The 19,096-nt window shown below is 40.8% G+C and overlaps 1 protein-coding gene across 2 annotated transcripts in view; it reads right to left on the bottom strand.

Moving 5' to 3' along the window:
* The window catches only part of mcama (melanoma cell adhesion molecule a), a 36,997-nt gene extending 34,160 nt beyond the window's left edge, over window positions 1-2,837 (bottom strand). For both annotated transcript variants that reach the window (XM_041052519.1, XM_041052520.1), the window contains exon 1: window positions 2,757-2,837. In XM_041052519.1, coding sequence (XP_040908453.1) covers window positions 2,757-2,820 — 64 coding nt within the window. In that variant the 5' untranslated portion in view covers window positions 2,821-2,837. The remainder of the gene's footprint in view (window positions 1-2,756) is intronic.
* Window positions 2,838-19,096: the final 16,259 nt, after the last annotated feature.

Genomic DNA, 19,096 nt, shown 5'->3' with positions numbered 1-19,096 from the left:
TCTTTATGTTTTTATTTCAAAGGAAAGTTTACACAACAAAAAAACTGACTTTAGGGATCCCTCAGAGCGCTGACATGCACTGAAGGATAAAGTCTTGCTTGTTTAAAAGTATTTCATAATGGCATGAACTAAGTAAGCCCGTCCTTCGTGTCTACTTTCTGTTCTGTAAATGTCACTGTAAAAGCTCTGCCACTGACCAGATTTACTGCCCAACACTGCCTGGACCACTTACCCATTCCTGTAACACAACATGACCATCATACTGATGAATACTACAATCAATAGGGTTTGGTGTACAATCCATCAACCATGCTACATGTTTGGGTTTCTTCTTATCCTATAGGTTTACTTCCATGCAGCAGAAATGCTTTTAGCCACAAATTGTTTTCGAGTAAGTGCCCTTCAAGGGCCGCTGGTAAGGAGGTCAGTTTTGACAGAGCCTGGTTTAGAAGCCCTTTACGTGGCCGGGGTCTCTATCTGGTGGACAATGATCTAATCCAAAAACAGACAGCTTTACTCCGTCTCCAACGGAGGTAGAGGGGAGATGAGGATTAAATAGAGGTAACCCAATTAAGACAAGGCTGATGGAGTAAAAAACAGGGATTTAAGAGAAAAAGAGGGATAAGGTCAGGACAGAGTGAGTGTTGTCCTGTTGTGAGATGCAAATGGAGAAGAAGGAAGGTTTCCATTTAATTATGTACAGTAAAGCTTGCTTGAGTTAGGCAATCCATCAGATGTCTGCTTTTACTGGTGTATGGGTGGGGAAAAAAATCAACTCCCATGAGATTGGCTATTCTTATCTTATACTATTCTAAATTGATTTGGTCAGTAATAATGTTATACTAATGTAACTGCAGAGCACAATGCACTGCCCACAGGAGTATGCTGCTACCTTGTGGTTCACCTTCAAAGAGAACATACATGTGGGTATAATTTGGTAACTTAATAATTAGGTTTGCAAGACAAAGGTGAAGTATTTTGAGATACTTTGTAGTCAGTCACCCAGAGAGCTTTGAGCTCCACTACCAACAAATGAAATAGCCAAACAACTGAAGTGAACCACTCAACAAAACTAAACTAAAAACAAAAACCCAGGGGAAAAACCAATAAGATACACCAGCAAATGTTTGGTTTAATGACAAAATACACAACAAATATTGTTATTAGTATCAAAACAGTAGCTGCCTCTAGTTATCACTATTACACCAGCAGCTTCAGCCACTCACCTGTTTCCTTAACCTTATGTTGCCTAGTCATTAACTATATTATCAATCAGTCACTGTTTGGGTAATCGAATATGAATCACTTTATCATTTTTTAAGCAAAAAAATCATCAAATGTTCTTTTGACCCAGATGATTTATCGTGCTTCTCTGTTTCATACCATTATAAACTGAATCACTTTCAGTTGTTGACTGTTGGTTGGACAAAACAATATCAATGAAAGAAGTAACACCTGCACACCGGTTCCACGCAGCAAAATTTACTCAAAGAGACGATGTTTCGATCAAACTTGGATCTTCATCAGGTCGAAAAGCTTAAAAATTGATACCACACCCACAGTTACATATATATGCACCAACAGGCTGACAAGTTCTACGATGACAGGTGTGGCTGACCATCCAACCCACCCAGGGTGATAAACATCTCTAAGCAATTAACAGTTCAGCATGATGTACAAAGGCCATGCATCAGAATATCAGGTTAGAAAAAGACGAACCACAAAAAGCATCGGACAAAACATGTGAAGACACGACCTTGAACTCTGGGAAACTATGAAAGACAGTAATCTGCACATGAATCGAGAATGATTACGATTTGTTGTTGTAGCTCTAAACAAAACAAGTCTATAAACAACTCCTAACCTTGAGGAAATGCCTTTGCAAAACTATCCACAACCTAAAGGTAAACTCAGACTGGTCCTCATTATGGCAGGAGTAGAGGACACACACACACGCATTGGCCAGTATCCCACTGCTCTGTCCTGTGTGTAAAACCAGCCTCTTCCATCACTCTGCTTTTACTGCCTCTGCTTTAACTGATGAAAAACATCACCGAGACTCGGAAGGGACCACGCTTCCTCTGGTCCTGAGAACTGGGACTCTTCGCTAAGTTTGGTACTGCGGTCTCTACATAAACTGCTGTGGTTTTTTAGAAGTTCACAGCCGTCGTGTTAAACCCTTTAATAACTTATCCAGAGACACGGTCACACAACAGTTAAGCCTTAAAAAAAAAAAAAAAACACCCGTCACATGCCATTGTATGTCTGTGCTCCCGCATAGGCTACGTGTTGGTCGGTTAATTGGTCCGTTAACAGCTTCAATTACGCAGTAATTAATTGCACCTTTAAATAGTCAGCAACGGCGAGACTTTCGACTGAAAACATCCAAAAATAAGAAGCGAGGTGCTGGAAAAAAAAGGCGTCAAATATGTAGAAACACCCAACAATTCAACATACGCTTATTCCAATATATGTAAATTAGCTTTCAAACTGAATACCGAAGCGAAGGGCAACTGATAGGCACTTATATTCGAGAAAATTGTGCTCTAGTCAACTTAAAAAAAAAAAAAAGAAAGAAAGAAAGAAAGAAACAAAGACAAAAGAAAAAACCTTTGCAAATACCCAAACATGTTCTTGCAGCATCCAAGAAAAGCCACACGTAGTACTGTCATTCAAACTCATATCAAACGGCCACCCTCCTTCACTGAACTTTTCTGTTAAAAACGACAAAAAAGAGCGTATGTGGTTTAACTCACCGCTCCAGCTGAGGAGGCAGATGTGAAGGAAGAGCGGTAGAAATGTTCCGTGTAGGAAAGCCATGTCTTTGCTCCTTGTTCGTATCCAGTCCAAAATAAACTGAAGCTGAAGTGGCGTGTCGACGAGAAGTTAGCCAGCAGCCCGGAGGAGACTGAGGAGGAGGAGGAGGAGGAGGAGGAGGAGGAGGCGCAGGAGGCGGAGGAGGAGGGTGCCCAATTAAAGTCTCAGTCTGGCGGGGTCCTCCTATTGTGGGCCTGTGTGTGTGTGTGTGTGTGTGTGTGTGTGTGGTAGTAGCAGCTTATCAGTGTTTAACCTCTCCTAATTCACGCAGCATACATTTCTTCTCGGTAGAAAGTCCTCAAGGTCACGACTAAATAAGCACCTTATCATGCCTCCACACCTTTTAGCCTTTAATCACGTGGCCTGTTGGCTGAATTCAGTTTAACAGGGACATTTCATTTGCATTTGCAAAGTGGCTGAAGGTAAAAAAGTGTATTTTACACATGAGTCTGAAATTTCATTTAGAAAGGGTGTAGTAGAAAGGGAGGGGGAGTTGCACTGTAAATGGCCAGTGCTCCAACATGGGGAGGGCCCCCAGACTGCCTGAAAACCTGATTCGCTAATGGTGAAAAATTTTCACCATAATAATTAATTAGAATGGTAATTATTACAGTAAAATAACAAATTTTACAGACTGTTTCTTCTCAGACTGTCTAAAACCACAACAGCGCCTCTCACGTTTTTACAATTGTATTTACAGAAACAACGGATGCAAACAAACCTTCACCAGCATCAGAAAACTCAATTTTTTTAACATTACACCCTGTATTAAGACCCATCAACTTCTAATCCAGTGTTTTCAGTTTTAATACAGGGGCTACCTTTTTATTATCTATCTGAATTGTGCCTTTAAGTTTCTAAAGTTTTAGAATGCTACTTCTTCACTGGAACAGACTGAGCCAGAACACGCAGGAAAATAATTCACCTTAATTCTGCAAAGAAAACATGATTACACTAGAATCTTATTCTGTTGTGAGTAATACAGTAATCCTTTCTCAGTGTAGGAGGCCACAGTCACATCACTTTCCACCTTCGTCTCTGTCACTCTTTGTGAAAGCTTCACACGGTAATAACAGTATCATGAGGAATGATTACTCAAACTTTCTTAAGTGCATTATAAACATTTCATTACTACAGATGCATGGCTTTACTTGCTGATCTGTACAGGTTTGACAATGGATGTGCTAAAAGGGGAAGGGGGTCAAATGGGGCTGCTTATGAAGTGGCCCCAGATTTTTATACTACAACGACAGTTTTGGAATTTGAGTATTTTCATTTTGTAGTCATGGAGAAACTGTACACTTAGTACTTAAAGGAATCTTTTGACATTTGGGGGAAATATGCTGATGACTGTCTAAATGGGACTGATGCCACTCTCATATCTACAGCCAGCAGGCAGTGAGCTTAGCTCCGTCCAAAGGTAATGAAGTCTGCCCACCAGCACTTCCAATGCTAACAATAATACAGACACAGGAGTGGTTTTGATCCTCTCATTTAACTTTGAGCAAGAAAGTGTTGAAGTACAATTTTGAGGTATGAGGTGCTCCACTGCATTTATTATACCACTGTAGTTACAAACGCATTAAGATTTACATGCAAATATATGATTAGTATTTGAAAATTTGATTGTAAAATCCAATGGATTCTTATAGATGCACTCTTAAACATCTTAACGCTAAATAAAATAGTTCACAAGTGTTAGGCACAAGTGCAAAACAATGGAAATAACAACAAGCTAACTGTGAGCTACCGCACTCATGTTGTTTTCACTTTTGTGGATTAAAGTGTTGACACTTGACTGTGATTGCACAGACAGCAACTTAGTGTTTGTTTGTTGAGCTGATGGCAAATGCAACTTGTTTAAGGAGTCTCTACACTGCTCTTGGTCTGGATTTACTGGCACTGATGCTACAGCATTACAACTACTGCAAATTCAACTTTTTACAGGAAAGACCTCCACCAATATTACTATCATCACCATTGACTATGTGGCAGTTTTAAACACCTTAGCAACCATTTAAATGTTAGGTTTTCTAATTCTTCCAGCTATTTCTAACACACCCACACATTTTCTCCAGGAAAAATATATTCAGGTATTACCATATCTTTCAACACTGAACGAATAAAAGAAAAGAGGGATAAAATAATTAAAAATAATCAGCCATGTTGCATATAATACATTGTTCATAGTAAAGGCTAAGCAAAGGTTAGATACACTGGACTTCATCCAATAAAGTGAGCGGGCTTCTGGTGTTTTCATCTCTGACAGTAGAGTCACCTTTGCTCAACAGCTGCAGCAGAAAAGCTTCCCGGAGTCGGTCAGCCAGCTGTCCACACCCCATCATACATGAGCCTGCAGCTGCGGACACCGTACAGGCATTAGACATGGAGACGAGAATCTTGTGGTTACAGAACTCTTATATATATAGCCCACTATAGGCTAACCAGAGAGTGCTTCCACACATACTGTAAGTGGGGCACTCATGTTGTGAAACTGTGACACTCTGCTGAACTCGGTCTGCAGTGATAAAGCCGGAAGTAAAAAAGACCTGTGCACTGTCACTTCCAATCATTAATCGCCAAAACACAGCACAACCAAAAACATGACTCAATTGTCTCAATTTCCCAAAGGCCCAAACAAAAGATAAACAGGATTTGTTACCTGCTGCTACAAACTTACAGCATGAGCCAAGCTTTTACGATCACTTTACAGATTAATGTTATTAAGTAGGTTAAGCAAACACGCCTTGACATTAAATTATATTGAAGACAGCTGTGACCAATGAGTTTGAAAACATTCCTATCTTGTGTGTGGTGAAGTCAATGTGGATTTATACAAGCAGTTTCCAGGGCAGTGTTAGGAAAAATGCTCCGCTGAAAATGGATTTTGTCACAGTGAGATGAGATTAAGGTGGCACAAAATAAACAATAGTATATATATATAATACGTTTGATCTCTTTTCTTTCGGGTCTGGCCTGCTCAGAGTAATGTAGAGATAAAATGACTATCTCAAATGTATTTTCAAATGATGCAATCTGTACTTGTGATTCCTCATCACAAACATGGCCTGAGATGAAAGTTTTAAGAAGTACGTAACTTAGATATGAAACTGTGCTTTTGGTTAAGAGCATTAGTGAACATTCTAGTTTGACAGAGTGACTTCTATTTCTAGATTTTATACTAGGTTTGTATCCATGTGAATCATAACTCAATCAGCATTTGTCAGATCAAAATAAACCTAATATGAGCTTCATGCTGAAAAGAGGACTGCAGCAGCTGCACAGATGTGTAAAAGTGTATCTCGCACCTCATATCAGGGAATATTTAGTTTGGATTTGTGCCAAGTTCCCTCCGTTCTGGAAGAAACCATCTCTCTTGTGAAATCCATCTATCCCTTACTCATGAGACATGATTCTAACCAGGCTCCTCCTGAAAAAGGCAACTGTTGGCCCACACATTTTCTCTTTTGTTAACACCAGTATCTCACTATGCACTCCTCCTTACCCTGAAGCATGCCCTAGTTACCACATTCCCCAAGAAATCTAAGCTGAGACCCCTTCTGATGCCTAAAACCTTGCACTGTTCAAAAATGTTATTTCTGTCTAACTGGATTCTTTGGTAACATTTTATTTTACATTTTTTCTATTTCTATTTTTTCTTAAACTACCTACAGGTAAAAACTGTGGTCATAGTTAAAATAAACCAGTGATGACTGCTTGTAGGAAACAGGAGTGTCTCTGTATCATAGATAAAAAGTATGTCTGCCATCCTCTGTCTGAGGATCTGCTGAATTCTTGCTCATTACTCAAATATGTTTTTGCCTCCTTGCCAACGTCCCTCATTTTCTCTTCCATCTAAATTCCCTCTGCACTGAAGTCATTTTCACTGCTAACTCCACTGTTGTCCCGGAGAGGGTGTGGACGGGCATGTGCTATGTCCGTGACAGATGGCATGGCCAGCCACGTCTTTTCACCTGCCATCGGAATGGAGCTTCACTAGGAGAGCATAACATGCCGGGTGTTCATGCTATCCCCTCAAGATGTGCCCCCCACCGAAGGCATCCCAAGAAGCCACGCTCTCTCATTACTCCACCCTGACTCGACTTTTTCAGTCAGATTTCACGAACTTTTTGCCTGAAAAATGTTTTGCCTGAAAACCCTCGATACACTGAAGCTTCAAGTCAGAGTCTTCGAATTAATACAACCATTTAACAAAATATGCAGCAGAATAAAGCAATGTGAACATCAAACACTGTCGTGTTTCTAGAGTCATTATTTTATGCTATTCAATATGGAAATATTGTTCATTTTATACTTGGTAACTGAAGTAAATGTTCCTTGCACCGGGCTTTTTAAAAATGCTATGTGAAGCACTCAAGTCAGAAACAGTTCTGAAGTCATAATGACTTGGGGGGAGGATGCTGTGATATTGCAGTAAAAATCTTTACATCGCTCTTTAATTCTTGGCTCACAGACATGAAGGCTGGGCCACACAAATATCGCTGGCCTTTGGAAATGAAGTCTGTTTTATGTAAGAGTGGAAAAAAAGTCAGAAACCAGAAGTAGCCTTTGAAGTGGGAAGAAATCCCAAACCCCATCTGAAATATTTCTTTGCCCCTGTAATGGAGAGGACAGGCAGAAAAAAAAAGATGATTTCCCCCCCGCCAGATCTTTCTTCTACTGTATTTTAAATCAGCTGTGCCTCTTTGTTATATCTCTTCCCCTCACCTTTTTTTTTTTTGCTTCTTCTTTCTCTTTATCCCAGCCATCTCTAGTACTGTTATGCAGAGGAAGAGGGCGTGGGAGGTTTTACTGATCCATTTGCAAGTTAACTGCGCTTTTTTGACAATTTTCTGGGTAAATTGAATGTGCTGTGTTTTAAATCATTTTTCTGAAAAATTAGGTTGAAATGAGGCTGAGGATCAGATAAAATCTGTCAACCCTTTACATACTGAGGGGTTGAGGTGAGAGTATTTTTGAAAAGTTGGCTGTAATGTTGCATGTTTTTTTATTTACTGTCATTTATATTTTTCATGTAAACTTTGATCTGAGAGGGCATATTGTCTTGACAAAGACAATGGAAATATTTTTTCTATTATTTATAGTGATTAAGAATCAACAGACACTCAAGATTTTCATGAAACTAGACCCTGTTTTTCATACTACTTCCATTCAAAGTATTTTACATCTTGTCATTTTTTTTTCAGTGTTGACAGAGTTTTCCAGTCCTAGAAATGCTGTGAATTTGCCACCAACCTGTCGCACTGGCAGTGGCAATTCACCAAACATGTCTACATCTACAAAGCAAGATATGCTAATTTTTAAAATATTTTTGACACCAGATCAGTTTTAAATATTGCAGGAAATAATGGAACAGGAAGCCTCAGAAGACAAAGTCACAGCAAACTGTTAGACGCAGGCGATGCACACCCCCACACCTCAAACTTCTCAGCAAGGAAACCAGCTCGTTGTACTGTGCCCTGGCATAATGGAAAAGGCCCATTTATTGACTTACTCTATTAAAACAGTGTGAGTTTGTTTGGTTGCACTGTAAAATGATTCACTGGACAAAGTTGCTACTCAGAGTCTTTGCTGCCTCAACAATTCTGGGAACTTAGTTTGATTCAACCATACCTGTTGTTAACACCAGTAACCACAGAAGTCATTCCTCAAATCATTCCTCTGTGCCTGGGAGACAAAGGAGAAAAGAATTAGAACTACATATAAACTCAAAGAGGTTACTCCAAGGGTTTAGTATTGCACTGTAATGCAGTTTGGAGACTCACAGAAGAGAGTAAAATAACAAAGTCAAAACTGATGCAGCAGAGATATTCAGACTTTTACTTTGAATGGGCTGAACTCCAAAAGCACTGGATCCCACATTTCCCAGTAGTGTGTATTTATTTCTCCCTGCCCGACCTTTATATGTCAAATCAAGGGCTCGTTCAACATTTAATATCCTGAAATAACGATGACAGTCAAAAAAGCTTTGACTCTGACATATGACCACTGCTAATGTGTAAGTTAGAGTTACATCTAATACAACACGTTCTCAGTACACTCTTCAGAAAAGGATGTCATGCTAAGTAACAAAGGGTTTACTGCAGTGTACCATGTACTGTACATGAATACTACACAAGTACAACTGTGATGACTATGAGGAGTTCAAAGTAGAAATGAAATGCAAATTGTGCTCTTGTGTAGGCCAACAGACGGGTAATCATCCATTGGCATAAAAAAAAAAAAAAGACTTTGAAGTAGTCAGGAGATTATGCTCAAGTAGATCATCCATGTCTCTGCAGCCTGAAGTGAGCCCACACACTGGCTGCATTGCTCACACAGACTGGGGGCAGAGTGTTTCACCACAGGGGTGCCAGACGAAGTCAAGGACCAATGGTTTGAACAGACACTGTCAGAGGAAGGGGTGGGAATGTCAGAATGGACGCCATTCACCAGAAAAATAAAAAAAATAAAAAAATTGCCAGGGGGCTTCAAGGGCACGCTCCACAGTTTGTGAAACGGATTTTAAAAACTTGTTTGTTCTGACCGAGGAAAAAGATTTATGTCTATTACATTTTAAAGAAAATTACAGCAATCACACTAATAAGCCTTCAAATGGGAACAGGCTGATTGTTCGGCCAGAAACTACATCATTTAGGATTCCTGTGTGTATTAACTATTTTTACGGCCTAAGCTGGTATTCAGACTGAAAATAGCAATATACTAAAAAAAAAAAAGAAAAGAAAGAAAGGTGGATAGAACAGTGGTAAAATCTGCTCGGATGGGCCTTTACTTGTACAGTGTATTACCATGCCATTTATGTTTATTACTGTAATGATTACAGCGGAGAGAAAAGAGCCTATGATGTGGTGGACTCAATTTAACCCTAATATGTTCAAGGCTGCTGGTTTCAGCTGTGACTAAGCTGCATCTTCTACTTGTTGGAGTAGTAGTAGTGATGGGAACAGGCCATGGGATGAGAGGAACAATCCAATTCAGCAAAATATAAAAATAAAATATAAAATGATAACACTGGCAGCAGATTTGTTATTAAAAGCACTGGCTTAACTGTGCATTAATAAATGTGAAATGTATGATATGTTTATTAAGGTATAATCAAACAGTGTTCATTATTCAAGAAAAATAATTTGATTTGAAAAAAACAAAACAAACAACTGTGCCTTCACCTTGCATTAGCAGTGGTGAAATTTCCTGGAGGCTTACTGGAACAAATATGAACCATCATTAGATATACTACCCAGAATTTCTGATTTGATTATTGTTGTAGCATTGTGTGTGCTCGCGTGGAGGTGTGTGTATGTGTTCATTTGTGTGTGTTTTTGTAAGGCAGAGGGCATAAATAGGTTATGGGACCTCTGGATGTTTTGGGGGAGGGGTAACTGATTTTACCTCCTGCTATTGTTCAGATCTTGTGACAGAGTTTGCCCTGAAGGGGACTGTCATGTTACCATTGACCCCTTGGAAAGATTGTTGCTATGGCCACAAGACGCCTTAATGAACTAATGAATCACTCTGGCACACCTCAGCTCAGACACATCAGTGTCTCGTTGAGGGCACAGAGGGAGGGAGAGGCGAGGCGGAGCCAGGACTCCGTATAGACACAGTGCAGGGTTTGGTTAAAGCAGTCTGAGGGACCCAGGTGGCCAATTGCTCCCAAATGTAGTGAATCAAAATTCTGTCAGGGCAGCTCTTAATCACCAGCAGACAGCACACTTCACATTCATTCTTCTCTGATTACATTAACAAGACATCGAGGACCGTGCCATCTATTTTATACTCACATAATGGAGAGACTGTAACCGCTTTCGTGTGTGCTGTGCTACGGTATGCGGACGTCTTCCTTTACTTGTAAGACATTTTGCTCCATATTCCATCAGTCATGAATGAATCATTCAATCGTGCAAAAATAATCAGCATTGTGGGAAGTGAGTTTATTTGAGATGAGAACAGCTTCAGAAACATCCTTCTCCCACACCTTTCTGATGCCAGATCTGGAGGGCCTTATCCAAACATCACTGTAAACCTATCACTGTAAACCGACATTGAATTTGAGAAAGCAACAAGGTCTTCTCCCTCTGGCTCTTCATTTTCATTTGTTATGCAACTGTTTGTGTCTGAAAATATTCTGCCATTTCCATGTTTGAATGAGATCATGTCTAACCCTTCTCCATGCTGGCCAGCTTTTCATTCCACCCCTGAGTGTGGCCTGTTCGGAACAACTGCAAACACATCTGATTTCCAGCATGGTTGTCATCAAGTAGTAGTGATCGAGCAGAGTATACTGGCTCCATTCAAAATGAAAAAAAAAAAAAAGCCAAACTTCCAAAGCTCAATAAATAACTTGCTGTATCTTATTTGCTTTATCTGTGCACAAACTGTTATGGGAGTCTATTAATCAGGCCTGGACCCAAAAGCAGACAGGTGAGGAGAAAAGCGATTTAACCAGCTTATTTACAGTTATTAAAACAAAAGAGGAACAAAGAAAAAATGACTTTGGGGGGGGGGCAGAGTCGGCTGGAGCGGCGATGAATGAAAATGTGGGAATGAAACCGCAGGTAACTGCAGAGAGGTTAGAGGGAGTGAGGAGAACAAAGTACAACAAGGAATGACTATCCACAAAAATGCTCACGATGAGAAAAGCACAGCGTTTAGTTACCATTGTAGACGACAGAACGAACTGGCGAGGAAGGACAGGAACGCCGAGCCTATTATAGTTGGTGAGGAAACGGATTGCGCCCCAATTACGCACAGGTGTGCGCAATCACCCTGAGCAGGAGGAAGGAGTGGGGAGGAGCCGCCCAGGAATCCACAACCTGAAAGACACGCCCACACCAAAGACACACGCACCCACACATGCACACAGAGAGACAAAAAAGGAAAACAAAAGCAACAAATCCCCAGAGACAGCAGAGCTGTCTCATAACAAACAGAGATATAAAAATTACAATTTATGTTTTTAGGCAGGGTTACATACTGGAACTATTTCTTGGCTGGTATCTGCCAGGTACAGTGACGGTGTATCCTCATGTGTTGTCATGTCAGGTTTGGTACCATGATGCCGGTACAGGGACACATACCAAAACCTGTGCTCACTAACCATATCTGGCAATCCACGTGATAGCTGGAGAAGCCGCAAAGATTTACTCTGCAGACTGAGAAATGATTGCTCATTAAAAAAAATTCCTTCAAAACCACAAATCTTTTTTACATTTCTGTGTGCGCACAGATCTGGAGGTGTAGCCAAGCTTCTTCACTGACTCTGATTCCCTTCTGATGGTACAAGTAACTTCAACCTAGTCAACAAAGCTACAGAAAAGCCGCCTTGCAGATGCCTTTGACCGTCTTGGGGTGTCACAATGTGGGCAGAAATCAGAAAGCAACACAGCTCATTAATACCAAGTTTAAAAGCAGAGGCCTCTTAAAAGGTGCCATTGTCCAGAAAACATATCTCATGTTAATACCCAGGTAAAAATGGGGTCGTAATGTGTAACCTCAAGATACAGACTGCTACAGACCAGTGGGAAGGGCTTTACACCGTGAGGGTTAATGAAAGCAGTGAGGCTCCGCCATACAGTCTATGAGCAGCGGTAGAGATACAATAAATAGCATTGCTTTAATGATGTGGCTGTTGAATATTTACACATGTTCAGTAATCCTGGTGAAATTTAATTCAGAAAAAAAAGTGTCTGAATAGAAGAGCTGGGGCCTTCAGGCAGCTCTGATAAGGCAGCTTTTAACTCCCGCCCTCCTCAGCCACATTATGTCGGCAGCACTTTGAGCTGTTTACAGCTACATGGACACGAAATAAGAGTTCTTTCCTGGAGGGTTTAAAATATAAATTCACAAAATGTAAGCAGTGTCCTCAGCGGACCAGTTGACAGACCTTTAAACTTCTCACTGATGTGAGATGGTATTTCTTGTTTATACATTAAATAGCGTGTTACACAGGGTCAAGATTGGCCCCTTGAAATTGGCCCCCTGTAACTTGACTGACGGCCCCAAGTGCGGTTGCTAACGCCATTAACCTTAAACCATTCAATCATCCAATCACATAAAAAAGTCAAGTGTGTAGTATTCCCAAAGGTGTTCACCATTCACGCCGTCCATAGCTGCAACATTTAAAATCAGGGGGGGGGGGGGGGGGGGGGGGGGTTAGTATCGAAGTCCAGGTCAAAACTGTGTGTTTGTAGGTTTTTATCCTCACTGATCATCTGACAGTATTTAGTGGGCTTGATTACACAATCAGCTCGTTCTTGTTCTGCATATTCTTCCTATTAGTGGTCCTGCGGCAAGCACACACGCACACACGCACACACACACACACACACACACACACACACACACACACACACACACACATACATACATTCTCTTTAACCTCTTACTACTGAGTTAGCTGAAAGAACAGTTATTACGACTGGAGGCTCATTGTTTTGTGCTGGTTTGTTGTTGCACTGTTGTACCATAGGTTCAGTTTTGCAGCAGAGTGTCAGCCCCGTCCTCTCGAAATGATGTTTTTATACAACCAAACTGGTGGTTGCATTGTCCAGCATGAGTTTTATAGTGTGACGCATCTTGCAGCTGCCAGCTTTATGTTTATACTGTTTTATTACACTTAGGCTTTGTTTGGTGTTTTATTCATGGGGAGTGAGCTTCAGCTGTGGTGTGTAATTTTCTATACTTTTGTGCAAAGTTTTGCATTGCTATTGCAGAGTTTTAAAAATTCCTGTCACGTTGCTTTGAGATTCTGGTTGTCATGATTGTTTGATATGGTATTTATTCTGAGATACTTTTCCACTCACTGCAGTTGTAAAGAGTGGTCATCTGAGTTGCTGTAGCCTTCCTGTCAGCTCCATCCAGTCTGCCCATTCTCCTCTGACCTCTCTCATCATCAAAACTGCTGCTCATTGGATGTTTTTCTGTATCTGCATGATTCTAGGCATTGCTCTGCTGCCACATGATTGGCTGTTTGGATAATTGGATGAATAAGCAGGTGTGCAGGTTCTAATAAAACACTTTCTTTTCTTTCTGTCCTATTAATTCCTGTTTTCAAGAACACAAGTATAAGTTCTGTAATGTAACAGCAGAAAGAGCATGAAGCATCATTTGGATTTATTTAGAGCCTTTGCTACAGATGTGTGTATTCTCACTGCTGCTGCTGTGTTTTATTTGCTTGTTAACACCTCAGCTCAGCCTGGGAGCTCGTGATGATTTAAAAGGGAAATGGTAACCAGGGGAAACTGGAAATAGCAGTGATCAGCATTCACCAACAATGGCTGCAGTGAAAGTAACAATGACAGCTGAAGCAAATGGAGGCTTTAAAGGCCCGTTTTTTTTATTCTTTTTTTTGCACTGAAAAAAGACGGAAACAAAGGCAATAAACAGGACGTTGGAAAGAAAAGCTTTTCAACAAGGCAACAGAAGCAATGATGTGATATTTCAAACCTGTCACAGTGTGGGGGCTCGTGTGTGAACAATGTGAATGTTTCAGCCCTGCAGACCCCCGTTCTCTTAAAGTCCTCAGTATTGTAAGTACCTGCTCAAATCTGTTCCTGCAGCAAGTATGTGACCAACTGCAGCTTCTCAGCATCAGTGCAATGGAAAACAACCGATCCATCCCCATTACAGGTTTTTTTAATGCTTGATAGGCTGCTGTGAGAGACTGCTGCCCCACTGTGACCCTTTAAGGTCAATATGGGGATTGAATGACCTCAGGACAAGTTTATATAATGCAGGACTTTGCTGACCATGTTTTTTTTTTTTGTTTAGACAAAATACTAAAAGATTAAAGATGAACAAAAAATTCCACAGAGACACCACCATCAAAATACCAGTGGAGTTTGTCCCTTCTTTTGTCACCTCTGTGTGTTGCAGCTTCAATGACAATCAAGATGATTTTTTTGCTCTTATTTTGTCATATTAGATGCACTGCCCTGCCAGGGCCCGATGGTGTCAACGGACCTGTAGTCCTGACTGTGGCCACTACACAAAAAAATCACTGCACAGCCTGGTGCTCCTTCTGTGCTGTACATTTAAAATCCAGACTGCTGCCACAAATTCAGGGAAAAGTGTTCTCCACTTCTGGAAATCATTGGCTGAAGTAAAGCTGTACACATAAGAAAAGTGAGTACTTAAAAAAAAAAGGTAAATTGCAACACTCCATCATAAAATGACAGCTATGCTGCCACATTGACAAAGCGAGAATTTCCTCCTGTGATTCACAATGGACCACTGTGTATGTACGTGTTTGGTGAGCATGCAGCACCTGAGATGCTGAATGTGCACTGCAGGAGGCTGCGGGGTGTTTATTCTGCACATTGCAGGGTGATTGCATTCAATCAGACGGAGGACAAAATGTGTTGTGATTAATTTTCTCTTGGCTCAGACCAAATTGGCCATCTGGCTTACAAGAACACACAGTGTGTGTGGGAGTGGGCCTATTGACCCACTTCATTGTTCATCTTTTTGCCCCTCAGGGCCAAATATTTCCAATATGTGGGTCAAGGACTCTGCGGGACATAGGTGTGGCGTATGTAAATGTTGTCTCCATATTATTTATATGGACATTTGTGTCCTGTTTATTTTAGATTACTAACAATGGTCGGGTGCAGTGAACGTGTGCAGCATCCTCCTTTTTGTCCTTTTGTCTTTTTGTCACAGTGAGGTTACCAGTTTCTAAAATCTCACATCTGGCAGTCTGCACTGTAGCTGGAGACTCTGCACAGAAGTGCTGAATGGATGGATGGATAAACTGTTGGGCAACACAACTGCCTCACTGAACTAAAAGTTTGTGTTTATCTAAACTCCCTTCAACTCAGACTTAAAAGTGTTGCCAGTATACCTTCACCACTGCCAGCTGAGCTCTCCAGCTGTTTATGTGAAAGGGCCAGTCAATATTTTTTTTTACCTTGTAAGTTGCAGGTGTGAAATTCAGTCTTACTTACAGATCAAAAAAAGACTTTTTCACTTCATTTCATTTTTACTTGTGTGTTTAGGAACATTAATGATAGTGACAATGAAAAATTTCACCTTAACCAGCATCATAAAAGTCTGTGTTTTAACATATATGAAATTTAGTTAAGGAGTGGCAGCAGATTTCTGTCCTGTACTTTGAACTTTGTGGATGGTGTTGTCCTTTGATTTACACCGAGATCTCAGATTGTTGTGTCAAACCCACTGCCAGGAAACTGGGTATGATCCTGAATTCATATCTCAACTTTAAAAGGAAGTTCTGGAGAATTATCATGCTCTCTTCAGTTAAAAGCTATCTCCAAAATCAGATTATTCCTGTGTGGGAAGGGTTGTAGTAGATAGTAGATCATCTCCTTCGGATGACAACAGCTTTCTCTGTTCCAGCTTCAGTCAGACACAACTTTTTTTATTACTTTATGAACTTACTTGTCGTTTCAAGACAGTCTTTTCTTGCCCGTCGCTGGTACAGTATCTACCTGCTGGCATCAGGTACTTGATTGCAGGCATGTACTTGAGACTCATGCTATTACTATTACTATGACATACAGACATGTTGTCTGTCACTCGTGGATAATCCACAGTCCTCACTCTGAGCACAAAGGCTTACTCACAGTGAGGTTTGTGGATTATGCAGAGTAACACAGACACTGTTTCTGGAAAAAAGATCTGTTGCAAAAAGATGCCATCATCAGGTCAAAGATTTAATTTGCCTGTATAGCTGCTCTTCAGTCCATTTAACACTGGATGTGTTTTGATATAAATGTACTGTGTATGTGTCAAATTAATCTTTTGCATGAAAATTAAATGAAGATATTGTATAAAAAGATATAAAAGATGAAAATACAAATATATATGTGATGTAATGTAATTAATAAAGTACTCGTCTGTGTGAATATCACTAAAATAGTGCGCATGATACCTTTGCCATGCATTCATAAAAGCAGGATTACATTATCTATGGATGTGATGTACTGTAAAAGTTATCTGTTTTTCATCCACACTGGGCTGGTTGGATTTTAAGGTCTGACTCCAGTCTGACAAAGAAATATTTTGAGCAGTCCAAGACGCTTGGCAGCACATGGTCTGTTCCAAAATGCTGTTTGATAGTTCAAAAAGAGGTAAAAATGTTAAGGCGCATGGCAAGCAAGACTGCTCCTTACTGTCTGCTTTTTGTGGTTGCTATAGGAACCTGCAGTGCAAACCCCCAGAAAGCCAGAATGTGTGTAATCAGCTCGACAGAGTGGGGGAAGTCCTGCTAGGGTTACTCCCAAAGAGCCGTGTTAAAATAAAGATGAATTCTCTTTTTTCTTTCACACTCTGCAGGCCATGAAGGTCTCTCTCTCTCTCTTAGATTTCTCCATTTCTCTTGCTCTCATTTAACAAGTGGATGTAATCGAGTTCCCCTCTTATTAAATATGTATATTTAATTTAGCACTCAGTTCATATTTCAAGAGTGAAGGAGTTGCTGTCTTGGGACTTCATTTACTAATGAGGAGGTGGAAAGATCTGAGTCTCATAGCTGTAAGAGCACAGAGCTGTGTTTTCTATATGACTCTTATTTTGTTGAATCGTTTGCTTAAATGATATGCGTACTTCCCTTCCTCTGATTGGGCACATAATCCTATCCATACACTTGTATATTGAAGAAGATGATCCAAAACATTGCAGACTGGCTGTTGCTGGTCTGGATAGTGACTCCCACTCTCCTCTACAGAGAAAGAAGGCGGGACTGGTGCCAGAATTGATGGGCCTTAGGACATGTTCACACCTGCCTGGATTCATCCAAACTTCCAAGGTTTTACTCCTTAAGATTTTATCGTTTGGGCAGATGAGGGCAATGTGATTCAAAGTCACATACACACCAGAATCAAACTGACTAATGCTAAATCTCTGTGTTGCAAGATGGCAGGTCACTGATGTCTCCAGCGTCAAACAGTCCATTGAAGGTGTCTCACTGATAAAGAGAGAAATGTGCCAGGCTAGATGAGGAAGCTACAACTTTAGACACCTGGGTGTGAGCATGTTGTGGCAAAAACTAAACTCAGCCTGAACAATCTCAGATTTCTTGAGACATCTGAAGACATAAATCATACTGAAGCACGCACTGCTTACCATAAAATAACAAGATTTCAAGGCTCTGAAATGAAAGCTACACAAAACACAGAGATAAATCACTACCACTGTAAGCTTTCCACTCAGAGACCACTATGTCTCCACTCCACTTCTTTCTTCACAGTCACCTCTTCTGTCATGAACTACTTCCTTTCCTCGCCTCGTGTTTAATCTGTCCCAGATGGAACCTCATCAGCACTGCCCTTCTCTTTCATATACGTTCTCTGAGAGAAGGCTTGTGTGTTTTGGACCTACTCAACCATTGACACCCCCTCCTCATCTTTCCTGCTGCTGCTGCTGCTTCTGCTGCTAGAGTTGTTTCCAGGCCTGGGAGATGCAGAGTGCAGATAAGAGGTCTTTATCAGGGTCCCAGAGGGAGGTGGGTTAAGTTTAAGGTGAAGGTTTGACATGGCAGCCCGTCTGCTTGCTCTGGCTGTTCCCTTCCCTCCTTCTCCACCTCCCAATGTGAGGCTCAGGCTCAGTCCCCAATCCCCATGTCCTTGGGCTCATTCTTGACGGCCCCCACTGCTCTGGCTTTAATGAGAAAGATGAAAGAGGTGCAGGCTGGGAGAATACCCAGCCCTCCTCTTCCCCGTCTACCACCCCATTCATTTTGCTCCTCGTCCCGTTTGTTCAGCCCTGCCTCGCTCTCTCTGGCCCTCCAGCACTAACTCATCCAAGACTTTTTGCTGGGGTAGGGGGGGGGGGAGTTCTACTGTAATAAATTGGAAGTGAGGCTGGTTTCTATTTTAAATTTTTCAGGTATTATTCCCTCTGATCTTATGTGCAAATTTCTCTCCATCCTGCTTTGTGTTCTGGCACTGTGCCTCTACTCTAGATATGTTTAAATCATAAAGCTCAAGAGATGCAGCTTTATTGAAATGGTTTTATTCTTCTTTTCTTATAAGACCTTGTGCTGTAACAATTTTATACTAATGAAGATAATGACGATGGTGTTCGTGAAGATTTTATTATTGTGACATCTATTCAAACATTTCCTTATGGGCTTGCAAAACACCAGAGATTAATTAAGCAGATCACCTTGCCCTCTCATCTGGGCTTTGGGCCCAAAGTAACACATTAAAACTAAACAACCAATTCAAGTTATACACAAGTGTTCTCTCTCAGCAATTTCATTAAATTAATGCATTTTATTATCTTCTTCTATTCTGCA

The sequence above is a fragment of the Toxotes jaculatrix genome, chromosome 12 (genome assembly GCF_017976425.1).
Source record: "Toxotes jaculatrix isolate fToxJac2 chromosome 12, fToxJac2.pri, whole genome shotgun sequence".
Taxonomy (NCBI): domain Eukaryota; kingdom Metazoa; phylum Chordata; class Actinopteri; family Toxotidae; genus Toxotes; species Toxotes jaculatrix.
This window is presented reverse-complemented; position numbering and strand designations above follow the sequence as displayed.